The sequence below is a fragment of the Cryptomeria japonica genome, chromosome 3 (assembly GCF_030272615.1).
Source record: "Cryptomeria japonica chromosome 3, Sugi_1.0, whole genome shotgun sequence".
In the NCBI taxonomy this organism is placed as follows: domain Eukaryota; kingdom Viridiplantae; phylum Streptophyta; class Pinopsida; order Cupressales; family Cupressaceae; genus Cryptomeria; species Cryptomeria japonica.
In genome coordinates, this window is record NC_081407.1 from 329,027,836 (window position 1) to 329,050,759 (window position 22,924).

Genomic DNA, 22,924 nt, shown 5'->3' on the forward strand with positions numbered 1-22,924 from the left:
TATTTAATGGTATTCCATGAGAAGATTCTAACCAGGTGAGTTTAGATGCAAATTTATTCAAGGTTTGATAGAGAGTCGAAATCTTCTTATGTTCCTCAGAGATTTGGGGTACTAGTGGCAGTTAGCATGCTCTGCAGTAGAAAGCTGATGTGTATCAGCAGCATGAATTGTATATTTTTTTCTTTAATCATCATTCTATCTTAGTATAGAAAATTGTGCAATTTATGTTATCTATGTTTACAGATACTGACATGAGTGCCTGTCCTGGATTGCTGATTAGGTGGATATACCTGTGAAGTATCTCAGCTTTTTCCTTGAGGATGATGCTGAATTGGAGAACATTAAACAGGTTTGTTCCTATTTGCCACTTCTAACTGTTCATTCTGATTACTGCTTTATCTGCTTGGTTTTTTCTTCGTTTCTAGTGGGTGAGTTTGACAGTATTTTGTGCCCACTTCATTTGGCGAAGGGTTTTTTGAAGCAATGTATTTAAAATTAATGGAAAATCAATGTTTTGATTGAAATAATTTCATGTACCGTATGTGTTGGGTACATTCATACAGGAGTATGGGGCTGGAAGAATGCTGACTGGGGAGGTTAAGAAAAGGCTTATTGAAGTTTTGACGGAGATGGTTGAGCGACATCGCAAAGCTCGAGCCGCAGTAACAGATGAGGTAATTGAAAATTATATGTATTATAAAGTTATGGATTGAAGCTCATATTTGACTACAGAACTAGGATTACAAGGGCATGTAACGTTTTGTTTTGAGAGATCCCTAGGACCATTGACTATAACGTTACAATGTCCTAGACTTTTTTTCTTTGACAAAGATCAATATTTAAACAAATTGTAATGATTCTTTTTCATGAATGATGCCTTTTTAGTATCGATTTTATAGTTTTCTTAGTGCTCTTCCATACATCTAGTTTTTTCTTTGGTCATTAGTGTCTTGCTGTTCTCCACTTAAGGAGAATCTATGTTATCTCTGTTTTTAACTTAGATGTAATAGGAACAATGTGCAGCTTCAAAAACTTACAAAACCGGGTATTGGAATTCTGCTATGATTCAACCATAAAGGCATTTTAATTGCTATATTTCTAAACCTAAATTATAGATATTTGTAATATCAGAAGAGAACCATGGCTACACTCAAAATGCCAGAGTGTGAAGGGCTATTACAAAATGCAAATTTAGATTATAAATCGAGTTAGATTATTATCCTTAAAGTCTAGTGGAAAAATCCATTATGAACCAAAAGGAGAGACAGCTAAATGGTAATCTTATAACACCAAGAGCATCCACTGAAAGCCTGAATAGAAAATGCCATTACCCATGCTTCAAATCTATGATGTTTTTAATTCTGCCAATTCAAGTGTGGGTTTTGATATAGGGTTTTTGTACTGATACAGCAAATTTTTTTGAGGGTTTGGGTTTGTCTTTCATTGTCAATTTGTCTAAACTCAAATTTCATGATAGATATTCATTTTTCAATAATCAGTGTCATATGGGTATTCAAAAAGATCATCGCCATCATTATTGACATTAAATGATGAAGGTAAATAAGAATCCCAACAAATGCTGCTGGCACGTTGTACCAATTTGAAATTTGATGTTTGTAGTTTGTACTATTGGATGTCTTTTTTTCATCGTTTTGTTACCATTTTTATGACAAGTTCATATCAGTGTAAATTTTTTCTGGACAAATTGTAAAGATGTTTTGTGGTTTGTTTTAAACTAACAACTTTGCATGTTACTTATGGTTGCATTTTTCTAATATTAGGAGGCTGAGATTTGGATGCTGAAGAGAGATTGTCTCAAAGACATATAAGGTTTATAGTGAAGCATGTCTAATCAAACCAAAGAAGATTATTTATTCATATATATAAATAGTGGTGCCCTTGCAAATTGTAAATCATGCCTGATCAGAAGTTTAGAAAGGATGGAGTTTGGCAAATAGAGGTAGTGTCGAATGAAGTAAATTACAGTCAACGAAAAGATTTAGAAAATCAAATCGCACTTTATGAAGTGTTGTGTTATTTTGTTTTCTGCTGCCAAAACAAAGAGAACCACATCAATGAAAAACAATTTTTTTACTCAAGTGAATAGAGCCAAAATAAAATGATCAGATGCTGCTCTACTAAGTGATTTTTGCCTAATGAGAAGAATACAAGGAAAAATCACACTTTTTCAAAACTCTTGTCATTTTCTAAAGATTGGTGTCAATATTATAAAATTGTACCATATCATGAAGATTTCATCTAGAAGAAGATAACCATAGAACAGGACAATATAAGCCAGGTAAGTGCACTTTTTAGAAAATTATGTCTTCTTTTGAAAGTGGTGTGAAGATTGCAAAGTAGCACATATGAATAAGGAAAAAGTAAGCGTTCTTTTCAGATCTGTTAAGTTAGCTGAAAAGTGGTGGTCAATAACCTTAACTTGTGCCTAGGAAAAACAAGAATATGGCACACTTTTTAGATATTGGTTTGTCTGTTCTAAGGTTGATGTTAACACAAGAAATAGGACAATAGGAATATTGAATGCCTAGTCAGAAAGTCATGTATTTGTAATGCCAACTATCTGACACTGTGGGAAATGGATGACTTATCAAACATGTTCAAGCGGAAACAATAATCAAATGACCAATGCAGATGACAAATCCTAGCTTATTAGCAATAACGCAATGTTACAAACATTTGTAAATCAATCTTACACTTCCAAACAACAAATTTAAACCCTTGTATTGCTGGTGGTACATCCTCAAATGCAAGATAAATAACAGATCTGAATTGTATGTGTCAAACATATCAAATATGATTGTTGTTCCATGACTGATTTCTTATGGATGATGGTACTACAATTCACCAATTTTCAATGAAAACTTTATGCACTAAAATTAATTCGATATGTAAGTAGAATGGGATAGTGAGTGTTGCATAAATTATGGCAGCCAATGTAATCAACAATAATGTATGCAACAACAGAAACAAGCCTTTATGATTTACCCCAATTATGCAAATAATAATCTATATATATATATCTGTTTCTCTTGCAAATAATAATCAATGCAAACATCCACAAGCTGAAATCTTCAATAAATGACTGTAGCAAGCTGAAAATTGTTGAAATGGTTAGCTAGTTTGGATCATATTTTAATGTTGCCTTGTGGCAATTAAAAATTATCTTATTGTAATAAAGTTAAGCGATTTATGTCTATAGGGCTGGGCCCAAATGTAACGCGTGGTTAAGCATTTCATGTCTAATAGGGCTGGGCCCAAAAGGAAACATGTCACAACTTGCAAGTTATGTAGGCCCCAATTTGGGCGCCAAAAGTGCAAATTGAAATATGTAAAATAAAGGGAATTGGTTAAGGCCGACTTGGAAGACTTGAACATGAATCTTGTATATAAACAAGATTCATTCTACACAATGCATCATCTTCATTTTAAGCACTGCTAGCCTTATGTGAATCATCCTTCCAAGACCAGCGAACTATCTTCTTGAGGCAGCGATTCATTCCTAGGAATCAGCGAACTATCTCAGTGGCAGCGAATCACATTCAAAGATCAGCGAATTCACTCCTATGGTCTGCAAATGATCTGCATGACAGCAAATAGCAAATCTTGATATTGCAGATAAGTCTATCAAGCTATTCCTTGTGCCCTAGTTTGGAATCTTCATTCTGCTGTTCTTATTTATATGTTGCTTCAAGTGTTGAAACAAAGTTGTATACTGATATTGTCTAATATAAACTGAGACCTTGTTGCTGGGTTTTTCACCTCCAAGAGGGAGGTTTTCCCAGGGTACTTGTGTCTTGTGTTGTGTTCTTTTATTATTATTTCTGCTTATTCTCAGTCTGTTTATAATTTAAGTAACTAGATTAACATCTGATTGCCTAAAACTCAACAAAAATTACTTCAAATCATTATAATGGTACTGTAGCAAGTTGAAAATGACTTCAATGTATAAGCTCCAATACGATTTCTTGAATAGAATCATTTCAAATGGAGATGGGGGTTTTTCGTCCCCAAATCCAACTATGGAAAGCCAAGAGGGATTCATCCTCTAGATCTCCAACAGCAATCACCAAGATTGAAGGAATAATGAAATGACAAGATAAATTGATTTGCTTTGTGCCTTGACCTCTCTTTTATATTTGCCTTTTTTGGTCTCTCTATTAATTTTATTTTTATTGTAATTTACTTTGCCCTCCAAGCATTTAAAATTACGTTCAATTACATCCAAAAGTCGCTTTTTGAGCTACATTTTGAATAAAGTGTAAAAAACACTTCTTGAATGCAGAAGTTGATGATCAACCACAAGAGCCAAGATTCATTTGCAAGCAAAACATCTATCACACAAAAGAGATCATGCAAAGATTGTATGCTCTATAACAACCAGAGAATTCTGTATTATTGCACAAAACAATATTGAGATACAATTATTAAGTCATTGTGTAATGTGCATTAAGTCGATTATATGGATCGGCTGTCTTCTTATCTTCAATACTCTTCATTCTCGAATCTTTGTTTCTGAAATTTTAATCATTGTGTATTGCTATCAAACAAATCGCTGTTCATAGTCTGAATTGCTATGATGTTAATCACTCAGAAAATAGAGTTGGTTATATTGATCATGAACAAACATAAGCGTTGTTCTTCTTAGTTAATACAAGCTATTATACCATCGTTGCTGTCTCTCAACAAGTCACTGATGTAATTGCTGTCTTTTGGAGAATACAAAAACCTTTGTAAGGTTTGAATTGCTGCTTACAAATTCACTGTTGTGTGTTTATAATCATTGCTACATGAGATCCATAGTTTCGTAGAATATAATCGCTGCTGTCATAATGAGGTCGTTGACTTTAATATTGAGATCTTCTTATATATCGTCTCCAACGTCTTATCAAATAAATCAATGTTCAGCTCTTCGAACTTTGCTCTGCATAAAGCGGCTAGGTGGTGAGGGGAACTCCCATTGCGGTGGATTGTAGAACCGCATTCCAATCGTAGTGATAAATAAAGCCGTTGGTGGCAGGGTGTGTCAGAATACCCAATCGCAGAGCCCACCCGAAGACGAAGAACCCCTAATCGATGGCCGCCATGTGACTGAGCAACCCCGCTGAGAGAAAGTCTAACGTGGAGGAGAATGAATTTTGAGCGATGTTAGAGGGCATGCGCAGGACCCACACGAACTTCACCCCGCTCGCCTCCAAGCCAAGCGCAAGCTCCTCCACCTGCGCCATCAAGCCACTGCATACACGATCCACAAGAAATGAACTGCTTTGATACAATGTTATTTTTACTGATATGCTCTTCACGGGCAATAACCCATATTGCCCTCCCAATCATAGATGATATATTTGTCTCCCCTCTGATTTATATTGATCTGCATATTTTTTGTTATTCTATTATATCCATTGAATGAGATCACACATCTCATTATGTATATGCACCAATTAATATATTATTAATATAATATAATATAATAATTATTGTATTATCATATAATATAATAATTATACATTATAATTATAATATAATTATATTATCACATAATAATATAATTATATTTTCTCACAATAATAAATATAAGCACAACCTTTGTGATATCAATGTTGGCTTGTGGATTCCAACCACAACTACAATAAAATCAACACTATCTTTGTCTCTCTTGTGCTGTGCTATTCATTGGCCTCTAGATCTTGGTTATTATTGGCAAATTCTTACACAATAGGATAAAGCACAATCATCCTCTCCACAACAAGGCAATTCTTCTTCCTCTTCCAAGAAAGGAAATACACCTAAGAAGGAGAGGCCAACTTGTTCATATTGCAAGAAATTTGGTCATGATGAGCATCATTGCCACTCAAAGCAAATTGATGAGTTGACAAACATCATTAAAAAGAACAACATCAATTTGCCTTCCACCTACAAGAAGAAGGATTCATCTCCTTGCACTTCCTCACAGTCAAAAGGAAAAGGCCAAGCACTTATGGCAAAGATAGGTTCTTCACAGTAGTGGATACTCGACTCGGGTGACTTGCATCACATGTGTTCTACAAGGGAGCAGTTTTCCTCATTGCAGCCATCTAAGGTACCTCACATTTTCATAGATGATGATACACAAGTGGAAGTTGAAGGGAAGGGTTCCGTTGCCATGGATGATGGAACATTTGAGAATGCTCTCTATGTTCCTAACTTGACCACCAACCTCCTTTCTATCTACCAAATCACACACTATAGAAATGGAAAGAAAGTTGAGTTTATGCCTGATTCAATTGTGGGAAAAAAACTTGAGAATGATGCTTTGGTAGCAGTGGGTAAGCCAATCACAACTCATGGCTTTATTCTTTTTCCCACTTTGTGCCTTGATCTCCTTCTATGGCCTTGCTCACTCATTCAAATTCAGAAAGTAAGCTATGGCATGAGTGGGTTGGACAACTTAGCTACCACCATCTTCAACAGCTAAGCTCTACGGACATGGTCACAGGTCTACCTCAAATCAGTTTTTCAGGAGGTGTATGTTCAAGGCAAGCATCCTGAAGAGAAGTTTGATAAGGGAAAGTCTTAGAGAGCTTTGAAAGTTCTTCAATTGGTTCATAGTGATGTAGTAGGTCCATTTGCAGTGCCATCATTTAGCAAGGCCTGCTATGTCCTCACCTTCATTGATGACTACTCTCGCTTCACTTGGGTCTAGTTTCTTGTTCACAAGAGTGAAGTGTTTGACAAATTTCTAGCCTTCAAGGCTCATGTTGAGAAGCAATCAAGGAAGTTAGTCAAGATTCTCCGCACAGACAATGGAAGGGAATATGTAAACAATAGACTTGAGGAATTTTGTACTCTTGAGGAGATTAAGTCAAGATTCTCCGCACAGACAATGGAAGGGAATATGTAAACAATAGACTTGAGGAATTTTGTACTCTTGAGGAGATTAATCTTCAGCACTCAGTTGCCTACGCTCCACAGTAGAATGGTGTTGCAGAAAGGAAGAATAGAACCTATTAAGTCCCCTCCTTGATTGCTATATATATAACCTAAATGAAGTAATTGTTATTTATTAATTAATATAATATAATATTTATCAAGGAATGACTATTTGAAATTACTAATATTATATTACATTAAACAAATATTACAATCTTTGATCTTTCTATGAAGGTATGCAACCAATAATGTTGAAGGCAGTCCATTTAACATAGAGCGGAACCACAATGGAATAAATAACTGGGTATATTCCATGTTGATGATTGAATTGTATGTCTTGATCGACAATCACTATTCATCGGTCAGCATGATAACTATAGATCAAATAAACTTGATATTGATAGATGGCAGAGCCAAATTGATTGTCCTTCATAATCAAAAGACAAATCAATCATATATGAAACTCAATTCTCATTGATATTTGATAAAGAGATTATTAAATTAAGGAAGTATGCCAAGAGATGAAGGACATAACGATTTCATTATCATACCAGGAATCTCATCAAGAACAAGTATTACAGATCGATCATACATGAAACAACGATGTGGGTAATTGATAAAGGGATCGATTAAAGCAAGACACATGATCGTGCAATATGAAGGAACAATTAGGATAAAGTAAAGAGACTAATAATAACGATTAGTCTATGTGTGTAATACAAGATTGTTAATTACAAATCACAAGTAAACCATAGGGATTATGAGAACACTTAATGATAGCAATCAGACAGAGCATGAAAATGGTACGATTAAGGATTATTAAGCGATCACCATGATCATTAATTAAAGAAAGGGGTGTGATTGCATTAAGAGAATCGATCTTCTATGAAGAGGGACGATCTAATTATTTGGAGACAGAATTAAGAAAAGACATATCTCTTTGATTGCAACCTTTCCCAACATGCAAGATATAAGATGGAGATCGAACTCCTTCAAAAGATCATCATATCTTTTATATCTTTATTATATCCTATTCGGATTGCCCAACTTGACCATTTGGCTTAGTGTCAAGAACCGGCTCCATATACTTCAAGATTAGTAGTAGAGAGAGCACCACGAGTCAGATCAGATTAAAACTATTATTAAGTTACAGGCAGTAACATCCTTCTTTTTGGTAATATGCATAGGAATGTGCTTAATATGAATGCTTAATATAAGAAACATGATAATGTTCTTCTGCAGAACTTAATAATAATAATATAGCTATAGAGAATAATATAATGATTATACAATTTATATAGAAATAGTAATTTGAATGAACAAGTAAATCTGAGATTATAAATCAGATTGAATTATCAACTCGATATCAGGAAGAAGATTATGTTATTAGTGATTGGATTCATGTTAAGATAGATTTGTCTCCTAACCAATTTAGTTTAAGTCATAAGTTGATTGAAATAGATTATTTATGGTTAAAACAGGCCTACACCTAGTAGGGGACATTACAAAACCCTTAAGGAGATGCTCGTTCTTTTGGTCCATGTTTTTGGCCAGAAGCTATTAGTTGTGCCACACACATCCAAAATTGGGTTCCCCACAAGGCTTTGAAGGGTATCACTCCTTTTGAGGCTTGGTGTGGTAAAAAACCGATTGTGAGACATTTTAGGATCTTTGGGTGTCCGGCATGGGCTTGCATTCCTTCGTAGAAGCACAAGGCATTGGAACCTCAAAGTGGCTGCGACTAAGCTGTCTCCAAAACGGCACGAAAAGTCAATAACACGAAATTTGTCAAAAATTACAGATCGTTGATCGTGATTAGCAGAATTAGCTGTGTCTTTGATTTTTCGATTTTTTTTTGAAAAATCTATAACATTAGTTTTATAACCCCGTTTTGGAGCCAGTTTAGTCGCGTCCCCTCAGAGTAGGCCTTGCATATATGTTGGATATCCTAAGGGTGTTAAAGCATATCGACTTATGGATCCAGAGAACATGAGGTATTCATTGAGAGGAGTGTTCACTTTGAGGAAATCTCTCCTAGCTTAGCCTCTCATCCTCTTCCCTCTATTGTGGATAGTGATGATACTGACTCCAATGATGATTCTCTTGCAAATTCTTGCAGGCTCACATCTTTGCAAGGTCCACTTGCAGTCGAGGAAGCTCATTCTTCATCTCCTCCTATAACTCATTGGGCTCGACAAATTCTTGAGTCAATGGGTTCTCTTGTTGGGGATTCTTCAGACTCTTGAAGGATTCGATTATAGCATCAAGAGCTTCCACATGCATATATTGCTATAGCTTCCGATCCACAAACCTTTTAGGAAGCATTAGGAGTTCCCAAGTGGGACTTGGCCATGGAGGAAGAGTATAGTTGATGAGGAACAACACTTGGGAGTTAGTCCCTCTCCTTAAGGGGAGAAAGATGGTTCGATGTAAGTTTGTAGTGGATGGTAGTGTGGATAAGTACAAGGAACGACTTATTGTGAAAGGTTTCTCATAGGTTCCTGGTGTTGACTATACTGAGACTTTTGCACCCGTAGATGAATTTCATTCACTTGACACTTGCTATTGCCACAACTCATGGTTGGGCTATACATCAAAGGGATGTGAAGAGTGCATTTCTTCATGGGGATTTTGAAGAGGAGATTTACGTGGAGTAGTTGTAGGGATTCATTCAGGATTCTTCTTTGGTTTTCAGATTAAAGAAGTCTATCTATGGCCTCAAGTAGGCCCATAGGGCTTGGTATGCCAAGATGGATTCCTTTCTTCTCTTTGCATGATTTACCAAGTGTCATTCCGATCCAAGTGTCTACATTTTGCGACAAGATGACTCTCATTTGATACTTGTGCTCTATGTTGATGACCTGATCATAACGGGGAGCACCTCATCCATCATTGGCAGTGTCAAATCTGCTTTGCATGAGAGATTTGCTATGATTGACTTGGGCCTTTTGCACTACTTTTTCGGGATTGAGATATCGTAGTCATCTTTCGAGATTACTCTTGCACAAACCAAGTATGCTCTTGATCTTCTTGCACAATTCCACATGGCTGATTGTAAGCCTGTGTTGACTCCCTTTCTTTTAGGAGTCAAGCTTGAGGCTAAGTGTTCCACTCCACTTGTTGATGCTACATTGTATCATCAACTTGTTAAGAGTCTCATCTACTTAACTCACACACGCCTTGATATTTCCTTTCCGGTTGGCATGGTTTCACGATTTATGTAGGAACTATATGAGATTCATTGGAAAGCTACCTAACACATCTTGCACTACACACAGGGTACATATCACTATGTGATTCACTATACACTAGGCATAGGACTTACCTTGGTTGGTTATACAAACTCCGATTGGGCTGGCGATATTGATGACTTTTATCTTGGTTCAAGCCCCATTTGTTGGCAAAGCAAGAAGGAACATGCTATTGCTCTTTCTTCGATTGAGGCTGAGTACCAAGGGGTTGTTAATGCGGCTATTGAGGCTATTTGGCTTCACCACTCCATGGCCTACAGTTCTTCATTGCAACAATCAAAGTGCCTTTTAGATCTCAAAGAAACCGACTCACCATTAGTGGACCAAACACATCAAGATTCACATGCACTACATCAAGGAGTTGATTCAGGAGAGGGTCATTGATTTGTAGTATTGTCCTACAACAGAGTAGGTTGCAGACATCTTCACCAAACCCTTCATTGTGAGTAAGTTTCATTAGTTGCGAGCTCTCTTGGGGGTGCAAAATATTTCATCAAGGGGGGTTAGTTGACTTCTCCTTCCTCTCTTATGGGGTAGACTTTTTCCTCTTTGAAGGTTTTGTCCTTTTTCTTTGAGAGTTCTTTTGTATTTTCATCTCTCATTTGGGGGGGAGTTTTTTCCCATTGGGTTTTCTCCCTTTCTCTAGTTGTGAGAGATTGCATTGCATTTGTACATGGGCACCTAACTTGGCCTAGTAGCTTGGATCCGTTGTGCATTGTTAGCTTGAGTCTATATTTCCCTAAGTTGCGCTAAAGGGGGGTCGTTGGTGTAAATTATGTCTCATAATTACACTTTACATAAGTTGATTTAGGATAATGCATTCATGGTAGTTTGCATATGACACTTAGGGAAGTGTGCATCTAGGGAAAATGGTTGTAGGAGAAATTCCATCTTTTGTGGTGTTATCTTATTATCACATTCCACCTTTGGTGGGTGATCCACCTTTAGTGGAATATTTTATTATTTCTCCTACCTACTCCTATTTACCCTTGTATGTCATTGGGCCACATGTCATGATTGTGTGCTCTCATTTCCCTATGGCGTTGCCTTTATAAGAAGGCTCATGTTCATTGTATAGTTGATCGATTTTTGCATCTTGATGAGAATACAATTTGTTCTTGTCTATCTTTGTATCTCTTGTGTTGTGTTATTCATTGGCCTTTAGATCTTGGTTATCATTGGCAAATTCTTACAATTACAATGGATAAATGAATGAATCCTTATAAAGGATGAATGAAACCCTAGGTGCAAACTTGATTGCTAAAATTAGGAGAATTAAAGCAATGCAAAGTAGAAGCTAAATTGAGATCAACTATAATTAGAAAAGCAAACTCTAGATAATAAAAACGCACCAAGTTTAGCTTAAGTGAAAAAGTAATAAAGGATTTAATTAGTAAATGTCCCCTTAGAGCCAATTAGGACATTTATCTAATTATTTACTAATTAAATCCTTTAAGTGAAAAAGTAATAAAGGATTTAATTAGTAAATAATTAGATAAATGTCCTAATTAGATAAGTGTAATGTCCCCTTAGAGCTAATATGCATGAATGAGTCCTGACAAACTAATGCAAAGCAATGTAACTTTCACAACCAGAGAAAATCCTAGTGGGAGAAAACTCCTCTCCAAAAGAAAGAAATAAAATATCAAGATGATGCATGGAGTAGTCAATGATACCCCCCAAGAACTACATACATCATATATCCTTCCATATGAAGGAAAAAGAGAGACTACATAGCCCACCCATAATGTATAATGTCCTTCATAAATGGTGAGTGCTTGAAGACAAACAACATTTCTCCCCTTGGGAAGAAGATAAACCAAGTACAAATGTAGGAATGCTTCCCATTCTGAATAAGAATTGGTAGGAAGTGAAATCCAAATGTAGGATGATGATGTCTCCGAAATCTGTTCATGGGTTGCCAAGACCTTGGAAGATGATGCTACGAACCAATCATGTGCATACCCAATCACAATATAAGGTGGCAAACAAGGAACTATTGGAAATTGATCTTGAACAAGCTTGGAAGACAACTAAGATGTGACAATAGATGCGTCACAACTATCATCAAATATGAGAGATAAACCTTCAAATGTCTCCCAAATATGAAATGGGAGACTCCACAAACAATGAAACAATGTCTATCAAATAGAAATCCTAATCAAGACAAATATATGAATTATCTTGCTTAACAGGAATAAGAGTCTCAATCAATGAAGGTACAACAACTATCTTTGCAAGTGGAGGAGCGACTTGAGATTTTAATGCACACTCGAGCAAGAGTTCAAAAACATTATGTGAGAAATTAGGACACATTTCATGCCCATCCTGTTTGCTCCCACAATATTTACACCTACAACCCTTATACATGATTCACAACTCAAAATAATTTCCAAAAAAGATACAAAACAGTAACCCTCAATACAAATAGAGATCCAATTTGCATGTAGCCCAAAATGACAAAATTGAAATCTGAATAGGGGACTCCGAGAGCTTTTTGACGATGTTTGGTTTTCGAAAAACAAAGTCCAGATGTGCAAGATATGGCTCTAGAAGCACAAAACTGAAGTCTGACTTTGGAGGCCTGGTAAGGAAACTTGGTGTAGAATCTAATCAAACCACTACCACTGGCAGATCGACATCGAAACCAGCTTTCCAGTGATATCTCGTTCGCCCAATTTTAACTCCGTATGATAAAGTTATGGGCAAAAAACCAATTGCAAGTATTTAAGGGTTTGAAAGGCCAAAAATAGAACTCTGCTAAATTTATAATGGTGCTAAATTTAGCAAGTCCACCAAATTTAGGTTTAACACCTGATTTGCTGAGGTAAGCCTGCAAAAGTTTGTGTAGGGCTGAAAAAGGTAGGCACGATCTGTAACAAAACGGGCCTTCACTAAAAATAAAATATTTGCCCCCCTTTTGAAAAATTCAAACCCTTTTGACAAAAATTGTAAATTTTTTATTTTTGCAAAAGCTAATTAATTTTTAGAAATTGGAATTTTTATACTTGCAAGTTGAACTTATGCACAACAGATGGTACTGTACCAATTGCACGACATGTATGGATCTGTACAATGGTACGAAAATCCATGCCAATAAAAATATTTTCAAAGTTTTTCAATTGCACCGATTTCAGTGATTTGACAGGTGATTTTAGGGTTCTCAAAGCTTTTGATCGTGATGGTGACCTCCGCTTCGTTGTAGGGTGCCCAGATTTTTCAGCTACCCTTGGATTTTGCCTTGATTTTTGTGTCTTAGCCAATTTGAGCTGATTATTCAAGTGCTTGAATTTTGATGAAATGACAATTGATCTTAAGGTTTTTCGACATTGTGGACGCGATGACAACCTCCGTTTGAGCCCAATGTGCACAAAAAATTCACCCTAGGTTGGATCCCTCAAGCATGCCGACAAGATCTTGACATAACAACTTTGATACCATGTAGAAGTTGATGATCAACCATGTGAGCCAAGATTCATTTGCAAGCAAAACACTCTGACAAAAGAGACCAAGCAAAGATTGTATGCTCTATAATAACCAGAGAATTCTGTTTTATTCCACAAAACAATATTGAGATATAATCACAATGAATGAATGAATCCTTATAAAGGATAAATGAAACCCTATGTGCAAACCCTAATGCTAAAATTAGGATAATTAAAGCAATGCAAAGTAGGAGCTAAATTAAGCTCAACTACAACTAGAAAAACAAACTCTAGATAATAAAAAAGCACCCAAGTTTATTTTAAGTGAAAAAGTAGTAAAGGACCTAATTAATAAATAATTAGATAAATGCCCTAATTACTCCAACATTGAACACTACATAGGATCCAAATAAGATTAAAGTGGCCTAAAGTGATTGTTGCCCACTTAAAAATATTATTTATTTTTTGTTCTGGAAAGGGGACAAGACAATATTGCACGGTCAACAAAGTGATTGTGGAGATGGATGCATCAGGCCTAGAACTGTTAGTCAAGCACACACTTTTTGAAGGTGGTTACATTTTGTAAAAGTGACTATAAAAGAGGTAAAATCACACCATAAAGAAGATTTGATCAATGAAATACATCTCAAGAAAAGGCAAAGTTATGGTTTGTGTAAGTGAATTAGGCCTCTTTCAAACTGGCTGCAACTTTGGAAAGCGATTCTTATTATTCTAGTCTCTGCCCGCCCACGACATCTCAAACTCACCAAATTTTGTGCTCAAGGCAACATCTATAAATAGTTGATATTTTAATGTCGCCTTTCTACATAAATTGCTGATATAGAGATCTGACATCCAGTTTTGGCCTTTAAAAATATAAAAATCATGTAGAAGTGGGCCCTATCTTGGGACGGATCAATCAAAGCTAAAAGTTAAGAATTCTATGAAGGAGCCATCATTTGTTCAAACACAAGTCGAATCCTTTTTGTTGTTTAGGTAGGGAATTTTTTATAGGTTTTAAAGTTGGTTTTAACGACATATAGCTGTTGATGAAAGAGTTTTGACATCTACATTTTTTTTATTTTTCATTTTTATTCATCTAATACTGCTGTTGTATCCAATTCTTGTATAGTCAAGCACTGATTTTCATTTCTGCAAAAGTATTTGTTCAATTTTGTAGTTAAGAGTTCTTTTTAGTGGAGTTGTATAAAAACTATTTGAAATGAGTTTCAATATGATACTTGGGAATATCAAAGAGTTGTCTGATTTGAGACATTAGAATGATAGGTTTTCAAACTTTTTGAGCTTTAGAGGATCTACCATGTTTAAGAAAGAGGAAAGCATTTTCAATCAAAGTATTCAGGAATCCATCACATTTTCAAAGAGGAGCATATTCCTAAATGTTCTGTTTTTAGCCAAAGCTCATTCTATTTTTAACTTGGAAACAACTATTATTAGATCTCTTGCCATGCAAATTGAAGCAATTTTGGCAAGTTGTGATTCATGGACCAGTAGAGGCTATCAACAGTAAGAGTGTCCTTCACATGAATTTCAAGTTTGTAATATTCTTTCAACAGTGAGAGTGTCCCTCACAAATTTCAAGTTTGTAATAAATATGAAACTCCCCCATTTTAACATTACATGTTTTAACTCTCATGTGAACTCCCATTTTGTAATGAATCTACAAGTATTGGGTTTTAATATCGATGTCATGTAGAATTAAAGGAAAAAATTTGTATATCTATATTTATTTAAAACATCTCAACTAGTTTTTTGTCCTTGATCTCTCAAATGTCATGGGATAGATGTTGGAATGTGCAAAATCAACATTCATTCATGCCACATTGTACAAATCAAGATCAGTAAATAGTCTAGCATATGTTTTATTGTATTCATTGACTTCCAAATGTTGTATTCTGCAACCCCTATTGGCAAAGGAAGGATCATAACAGTCTAATATTTTGGAGCCAATGCAAAGCCAATAAGATGTAGTGGGGTGCTTGTTTTGTTCCATCACTCAACAATAATTGCTTGCACCTATTATTAGAATGTTTCTTCAATATCTCACTCTTTCTCGTTGATGACAGTCTTCATCTTCTCAATTATTGAGTCGATACTATCGTATATTGTTGGTTTGAATGAGGTATATTACCTAATTGGTTCACCATCTAAGTCTTATTCACACTAGTTAGGGCATTTTCATTTTATGTCTCAACTCATAAGATTAAGACATCATAATCTTATCTTGCCCTATGTCTCATGTTGGCCTATATTACCAAGGGGTTCTCCTTGTAATCTCAATTCATGTACTCATATTGTGCATTTGCATCCTTTGATAGAATAAAATTATTCTCTCATGTTGGGTCTCTCTTGTGCTTTTATTGAGGCTCCTAGTTCTTTGGTGGCTATCTCCAAAGCCACCCAATCTTGTATGGTATAGAGGATTTTATACAAACTCTTAGATATATGTCCTCTCAAACATGGCTTATCCATGTTAATTTAATGGATCATATTTGAAATGGGCATAATGAAACTAGGAAGATATTCTATAAGATGCCATGAAGCATCATCAAGGATTACCTGCTCAATATTTGCTGCTCTTTTAGTATCAGGTTGCTTCCATATGGACCAAAGTTGGTTGACAACCATGCTAGAAATGTCTTCTAAACCTTAACAACCTATTAAAAAGATAAAAACAAACAACAAAACATACTTAAATTTTAAAACATAAATTACTTAAGTGAAAGTTAGCAGCATTAATCTTTTGGGGAAAAAATTGGCAAAACAAAAGTATAAGATTGTTATAAAAAAATTGGAAAAAAAATGGCAAAAAACTAGATTTATACAAAAATGCAAATAATTGAAGAAAAACTACTTTTTAATATTCAAGGGCATTTTCATGACAGAGATATTGAGGGCAAATAAAATAGAAAGTTCAACCCAGGAATTGTAGAAAATAGATTTTCATTGTTTATATTCATATCGTTGATTACATTGCACAAAACATACCATGATAGCATAAATAATCAAACTATCAATTACAATTTAGTTTGTGACCAAAGTCAACCTATAAACGAAGTACATAGTTCCAAAAAATCAAATGTAGCCAATGACATGCTAGAGGGCAAGAGGTCTTGATGATGAAGCTTCTGGGTGAGCACTTGTCCTAGCTCGTTCGATTTCAGATATCAAAATCATTAGGCTCAAGAAAATCATCATCAACAACAATCAACTTAGACTCTAGATCAATCGTGTCAAGGTCAATTGGTTCGTTTTCCTCAATAGTTCATGTTTTTAAATTTTGCCCAATGTAGAAATTAGTCTTTTCCTTACAAGTGCCAAACACAATAATGCAATTTCAACTGATTGCAAGTATGTTAAAATTCTCACCTTGAGATTTCATCAGCTTCAAGCGGAGGTTGTGGTGAACAAACACCAAGTCATTCATCCGTTGTTGTGTTAGGTGGTTGCGTTTCTTGGAATGTATGTGTTAAAAAATACTCCAATTCCACTCACAAGTAGATGAGCTGCATGGCTGGGTCAAAATGTGTATCATCATTCACCTAAGATTTTTGCATTTGTGACCAAAAAATCCCACTATTGAGCTGAAAAACACATCATATTGAGATAATATTGTAAGAATATCTTAAAATCTTAACAAATTTAATGATCATGTTGACAAAAATAAAGAGACTGTCAAAAGTTTGTAGAGTCTACCTGTTTGGAAGGTCTTTCTGCCTTCCACGACAATCGTAGAAGAGAGAAAACCACTTGCCTGCTTGTATTTGCAACTCTGACATAGCTTCATTCAATTGATCTCGGGTTGGAAACATTTTGTCCATGCAATTGAACAAGTCTTGTGTGATCTCAGTAGTAGTATGTTTAAATGAAGAGTTGTAGAACAATGATGGATTGAGAAAGTATCCTACATTGTGGAGAGGAGAGTGCATTTGTCGATTCCATCCCCTATCAATTGTGTCCCATAGTGGCATATACCTATCCCTATTATTTTCCATCCTCCCCCTCATCACCTCCTTGGCCCTATCCATGCCCTAATACAAATATCCCATGGGGGATTTATCCCTATCCTCTAGTCTCAATACTTTTACTAGAGGCTCTGGAAGTTCTACAACTTGTTCAGCTACACTTCCAAAATTGGTAGAATACATGTATTCTGCCACTGCTATGCCATCTGTAGAATTAGAACCTATTTAAACCCCGTTTCTCCTCTTTTTGGCCTTATTCTTAGGAATCACATGAAGAGCTTGTTTTGCTTGATGTGTGACATTTGTAGGGCATGTTGTGCAAATGCTGGTGTTATTTCCTACCACTTTTGCCAAATGCCATTTGAAGCGGTAAATTCCATCATTGATTTCACTTTGATGCCAATTGCATTTAATCTTCGTGCTATCGGCAATTGGTGTGCAATGTGTCCATGCAAAGTCTTTTTGACATTGCATTGTGATCAAGAATCAAATCTGCAAAAACAATACACTCGGTCTTTAATTTTTGACATGGGAAATTGAAAGTGTAAATGTATTTGAATTTGAAGTTTAAAACAATGAAAAATATGGCAGAAACCTGGCAAATTAGAGATTTCATTAGTATTTGTAGAACATGGAAAATTTTCTGCTATTTGCTCACATGGTGGAATGATTATTGGTTGTCAGAAGAAAATGCTGATTTGTGGCACTGCACAATTTCAAGTGAATTCAGTATTTTCAATTTTAGTGTCTTTAAAACATTAGATATAGGTTGCCAAAGCCTAAATTCAGAAATATATTTTGATCATTTTTCACTGTTGAGTGCTTGATATCCATTGAGTAGCTCTATTTCAGTCAAGAAACAAGATATCTCCAAGCTATTCATAAATTACTAATAGGCAAACACAATTTAAACAAAAACCAATGATACCCGGTAAGGTTTCTAGCGGTTTGTGGCTTGCCAAATTTGCAAAAATTTACCCAATCCTTTGCACAACTTCTTGAAATTCTTTTGCGTCCTTTTTTGCTGTTTTCCGACCAGCTATGTAGTGGATTTTTTACTGTTTCATTTCGCAGGGCTTTTTTTACCGTTTCATGGTTTTTTGGGTTTTTAGCATTGATTTTAGGGCTTCCATTTTTTTGCCTTTTTTTCCTGATTTGTTGAACTATTTAATCATGATTTCAATGCAGATTGAATCGTTGTAAATCGTTGACCCAAAAAATCTCAATTTTTGCAAATTGGGGGAAAAATCGGGCACGTGGGTGATGCTCGATTAATTGCAACTAGTGATTTTTTCCTGACTTTGGCTTCTTTGAGTGAAATAATTTTGTTTTACATCTTCAATTTTGAAAATGGATTGAATATTTTCTATGATGTGTGGTGGTTGGTGGTAAACATCTGAATTTTTTTGGCTTCAACATACATCTATTTGATTCAATTAATTTAGTTACCAATCTTTGGTAGCATAAGGTTGAGTGATTCGACAACACAAGGTCTCTAAAAGATGTGAATAATTTATCCCAACCAATATTCTTGCTGCTTTACAATATTTGTGTTCTCCGTTATGACTTGGACAACATAATTGCCTCACTATCTCAATGATGCATATGAGGATGTTAGCAATAAGTTGTGCATCCTTTACCTACCCCCTAACATTACGTGGTTTTCAAAAAGATTGTCCCTTTGGGGGACATTGCATTCGCATTGATAGAGAGTCAAGTTTTTATATCCTTCTATCCATCAGAAATGTTGGGCACTTTTGTCTCTTTCCATGAATCCATAATGGGCTTTATTTAATCTTCTGTAAGTTTCGCCTCATTTGCCAATAAGGTGCTATGCACCTTATAACTTAGGCCCTTGTATCCTTTTGTAGCCTTATTACATTTATCTTAAATTTTGTTAATATGGTGAGCAAACAACATTGAAAGACAAACCATTTGTGTAAATGCATGTTGCAATGTGTTGATCAATGATCTGATCTCGGGTGTTATTTTGAAATGTTATTTAACTTATTTCCAAGTGTCCATTTGTTCTTTTATGTGAAACAGACTCTTCTTGAGGCACAATAAAAAAATGGGTAGCTCTTTACCACAACTTTATTAATAGGAAGGGGCCTCATTGCTCAAGTTTTTTTCCTTTTGCCAAAGGATGACATGTTCTGTTAGTTATTGCTTCATCTATTTGCTCTTGGTACCTAATGTATTCAATCACTTGAGATGTTGGCAATAGGCGCACCATTCTTCCCTCCACAAAACTTTTATGCCCACTTAAAGAATGTTATGCAAATAGGCTTTCTCCCAATTGTGTGAGTTTGTATATGTCATATCACATCCACAACAACCTAAACATATCCCCTACCACTTGGAATTTGCTGTCTCATGTCAACATACTTACCCTATGGTGAATAGGGCCTGTTTTGAAGTTGGATTGACCTATGGAATTAGAATTGGCTGCCATTGTAATACCATTGGCAACAAATTTGGAAAACAAGTCATTAAACTATATATATATGTTGCACAACCGTTGGGGACACGAGGACAAAGGGCCAAAGTTTGGGGATGTCGGGGGATGGCAGCGGGGTGCGATGGTGATATACATATAGTACTTGAAAAACTAGTTATGCAAAGATGCTTAAGAATTATATTTCAAATGAAACTTTGGCAAGCTAGTAAAATAGCAAAATTGCAAATACTAAATACTAAGATTTCTTGAATACTAAATAAAATTTGACAAATGCAATTGTCAAATTGGAGATTTTATTATATTTTTATATTATATCGAAAATATGATTTATGATCACAATTCATCATTGGCTTATTACTTACTTCGAATAATAGTTTGATGGGGGTTTGGGGGCAACACCAAAACAAGGTCGAGGTAGCACCCTTGGCAGGGGTCTAGGTGAGAAGAGAGATGTAGAGATAGGTCTAGATCTTGGGGCAGAGAGAAGAGAGTGAGATCGAGAGAGGTAGAGGAGGGGATAGAGAAAGAGAGATAGGTAGAAAGATAGGCCTAGAGTTCAAGGAACGCAAAGAGAATGAGATAGAGGCTGAAAGAATGCTGATGGGAGGTTGCTGATTACTAAAATTTTGACAAATTTTTTAAAATTTTCTAAAACCTAGAATCTACATTATAACTCCTAGAGATCTGAAACCACTCTCAAACATCCTGCCAATATATACATGAAATATAACGTATGAAAAATCCTTTCTTGTATTTAAATGCTATAATTCATGTATATATCTGATGAAGAGAATGAGACTAGCTTGAAGACAAGGATGCTATTTTCACAATTTTTGCAACATAATAACATATCTGAGATCTTTTGATCACTGCCTTGCACTTCCTTGATTGTTGTATTATCATCTTTATTAAATATATAAATTGTGTTTACAATTAGGAATATGTAGATTAGGTTCGTAATACTTATAATATCAATTTATTTTTATTTGAATATTTTAAGAATATTATCAGTGATAAATAGTAATAGATATTTAATAAATAATCATTTGATGGTAATTACTATATTGATTGGCATTAATAACTACTTCATTTAGGATATATATAACGATCAAGGAGGGGAAGAGAGAGAGAGAGAGAGAGAGAGAGAGAGAGAGAGAGTTTTGCCATTGTAATCCTAATTTGCAACAACAAATCTGGAAAATAACACATTTCAAACAAATAAACATTTTGGTGTTTCTAAGTTACTAAAATTGAAGGTGCTCCATTTTTTTAATCTGAATATAGTTTTCTCATTTCTTAAAAGAGCTCCATTAGGGGATTTTCAATACAGATCGTCCTCATAAATTGAACAATTATTTTAAACAGTAAGAAACAATCCCAGTCCAAAGCCATGATGGTCTTTTGAACATTTTAAAATTGTGAATGAAATGTGGTTTCTTTCATCTGTTGATAGCATATGTTCTAGCATGTTTTTCAGATTTCTTCAGCATTACTGCATAAAAACAAACACAAAGATCTTTCCACTCTTTTGGAACTAATGCAAAGCTGCAAGCTCCTTTGTAATTCCATGTGGATACAGGTCATGTAGTTGGCTAATTCAATGTATTTCATTGTGGATGAACTTTTGATTGAGGAATGAGTGATCTATGATTTGAACTTTCTTTTGCTACAGTTTAGAAGAATGAGAAATAATTCCCTTCCAAGTACTGTTTTATAAACAAATATATTGGCATTTTGTACTGATTTCTTTTCATCTTGATGCAGATGGTGGATGCATTTATGGCTGTAAGGCCTCTCCCAGACATGTTTGGTTGAAATTGCTATCTTCTGAACATTTTGGTAGAAAATATCATGATACTTTCAGCATTTGTCAGAAACTTGAGCATCTAACACCGGTTTATATAGAATGAATCTCAAAAGAGAAACTCAGCATTTCAGTATTTTTATCAACAAGGTCGCATCAATCAATTTGTAATGTGGCGACTAGCAGCATGCATTTGTGTGCCTTTAAGTACGTTGAACTGCTGATATTTTGAGTCATTTTTTTGCTGGTAAAAGTTAGTTTAGGTTCTGAGGAATATATTTGATTAGCATCGGCTCTGTGTTTGTCAAGAATCACATTGTTGAGTCCCAATTGTATTGCTTGGAATGGTTTTTGTTGGACAATATACTAGAATCTAAATATAAGACTGTGGTTTGTATGTTCTGGAATCAAAGGATGATGGAATCAATAGTTTTGCACATGTGAAATTATGTTGCTCTTTCTATTTTGCAAGCATAACTGAAATATGAAGTGCTCTTGTAAATGGTTTGAAACTAGAATCTTAATTAGGAATTTTGTTCAATTCTATTGCCTCCATCAATTTGTTAGGTCTAATTCTTAAATATAATATTGCCCCCAATAATCTTACACAACTTTACATACAACAATCATAAGAACTTAAGCCCTTGTTAATGTTGGTCAACAAATTATATTACTCCTCTTGGAGAATGATACGTTGGAGCTCGTAAAGATTTAATGTAAGTAGTGATTTCATCAGGTTTCCTGCCAATGTAGGGTTTTAGATATTCTGAAAAGATCTATCCAAATACAAATATCATCAAATAAGGGTAACATGATTTTGTCTCAATGGAGAAATAAAACTTAATGGTGTTGTTAGGAGTCTTTGTTTTGAGTGCATAAATAATATAAATCTCGCAGAGAATTGCTATCTATGTGGCTTTTTCAGAAGAAATTTTGTTTGTATAGGAGAGGAGGGTTTCCAAAGAATATCTAATTTAATTGTGATTTGGATTAAATCAGACAGCATTTTTGGATTACTCTTAAAAAAATGCGAGGCGTCCATTATTGGCTTGTTGGAGCATTTGCTCATT

General features: G+C 35.1%; 1 protein-coding gene across 2 annotated transcripts in view; it reads left to right on the forward strand.

Annotated features, from left to right (window-relative positions):
• Positions 1–22,251, forward strand: part of LOC131038366 (tryptophan--tRNA ligase, cytoplasmic) — a 137,393-nt gene extending 115,142 nt beyond the window's left edge. Inside the window, exons 10-12 of one of the 2 annotated variants that reach the window (XM_059218300.1) lie at positions 281–349; positions 564–674; positions 1,782–2,099. In XM_059218300.1, coding sequence (XP_059074283.1) covers positions 281–349; positions 564–674; positions 1,782–1,829 — 228 coding nt within the window. In that variant the 3' untranslated portion in view covers positions 1,830–2,099. Of the gene's footprint in view, positions 1–280; positions 350–563; positions 675–1,781; positions 2,100–21,814 lie in introns of those variants that run through there. The other variant, XM_057970777.2, reaches the window with a different exon arrangement.
• Positions 22,252–22,924: the final 673 nt, after the last annotated feature.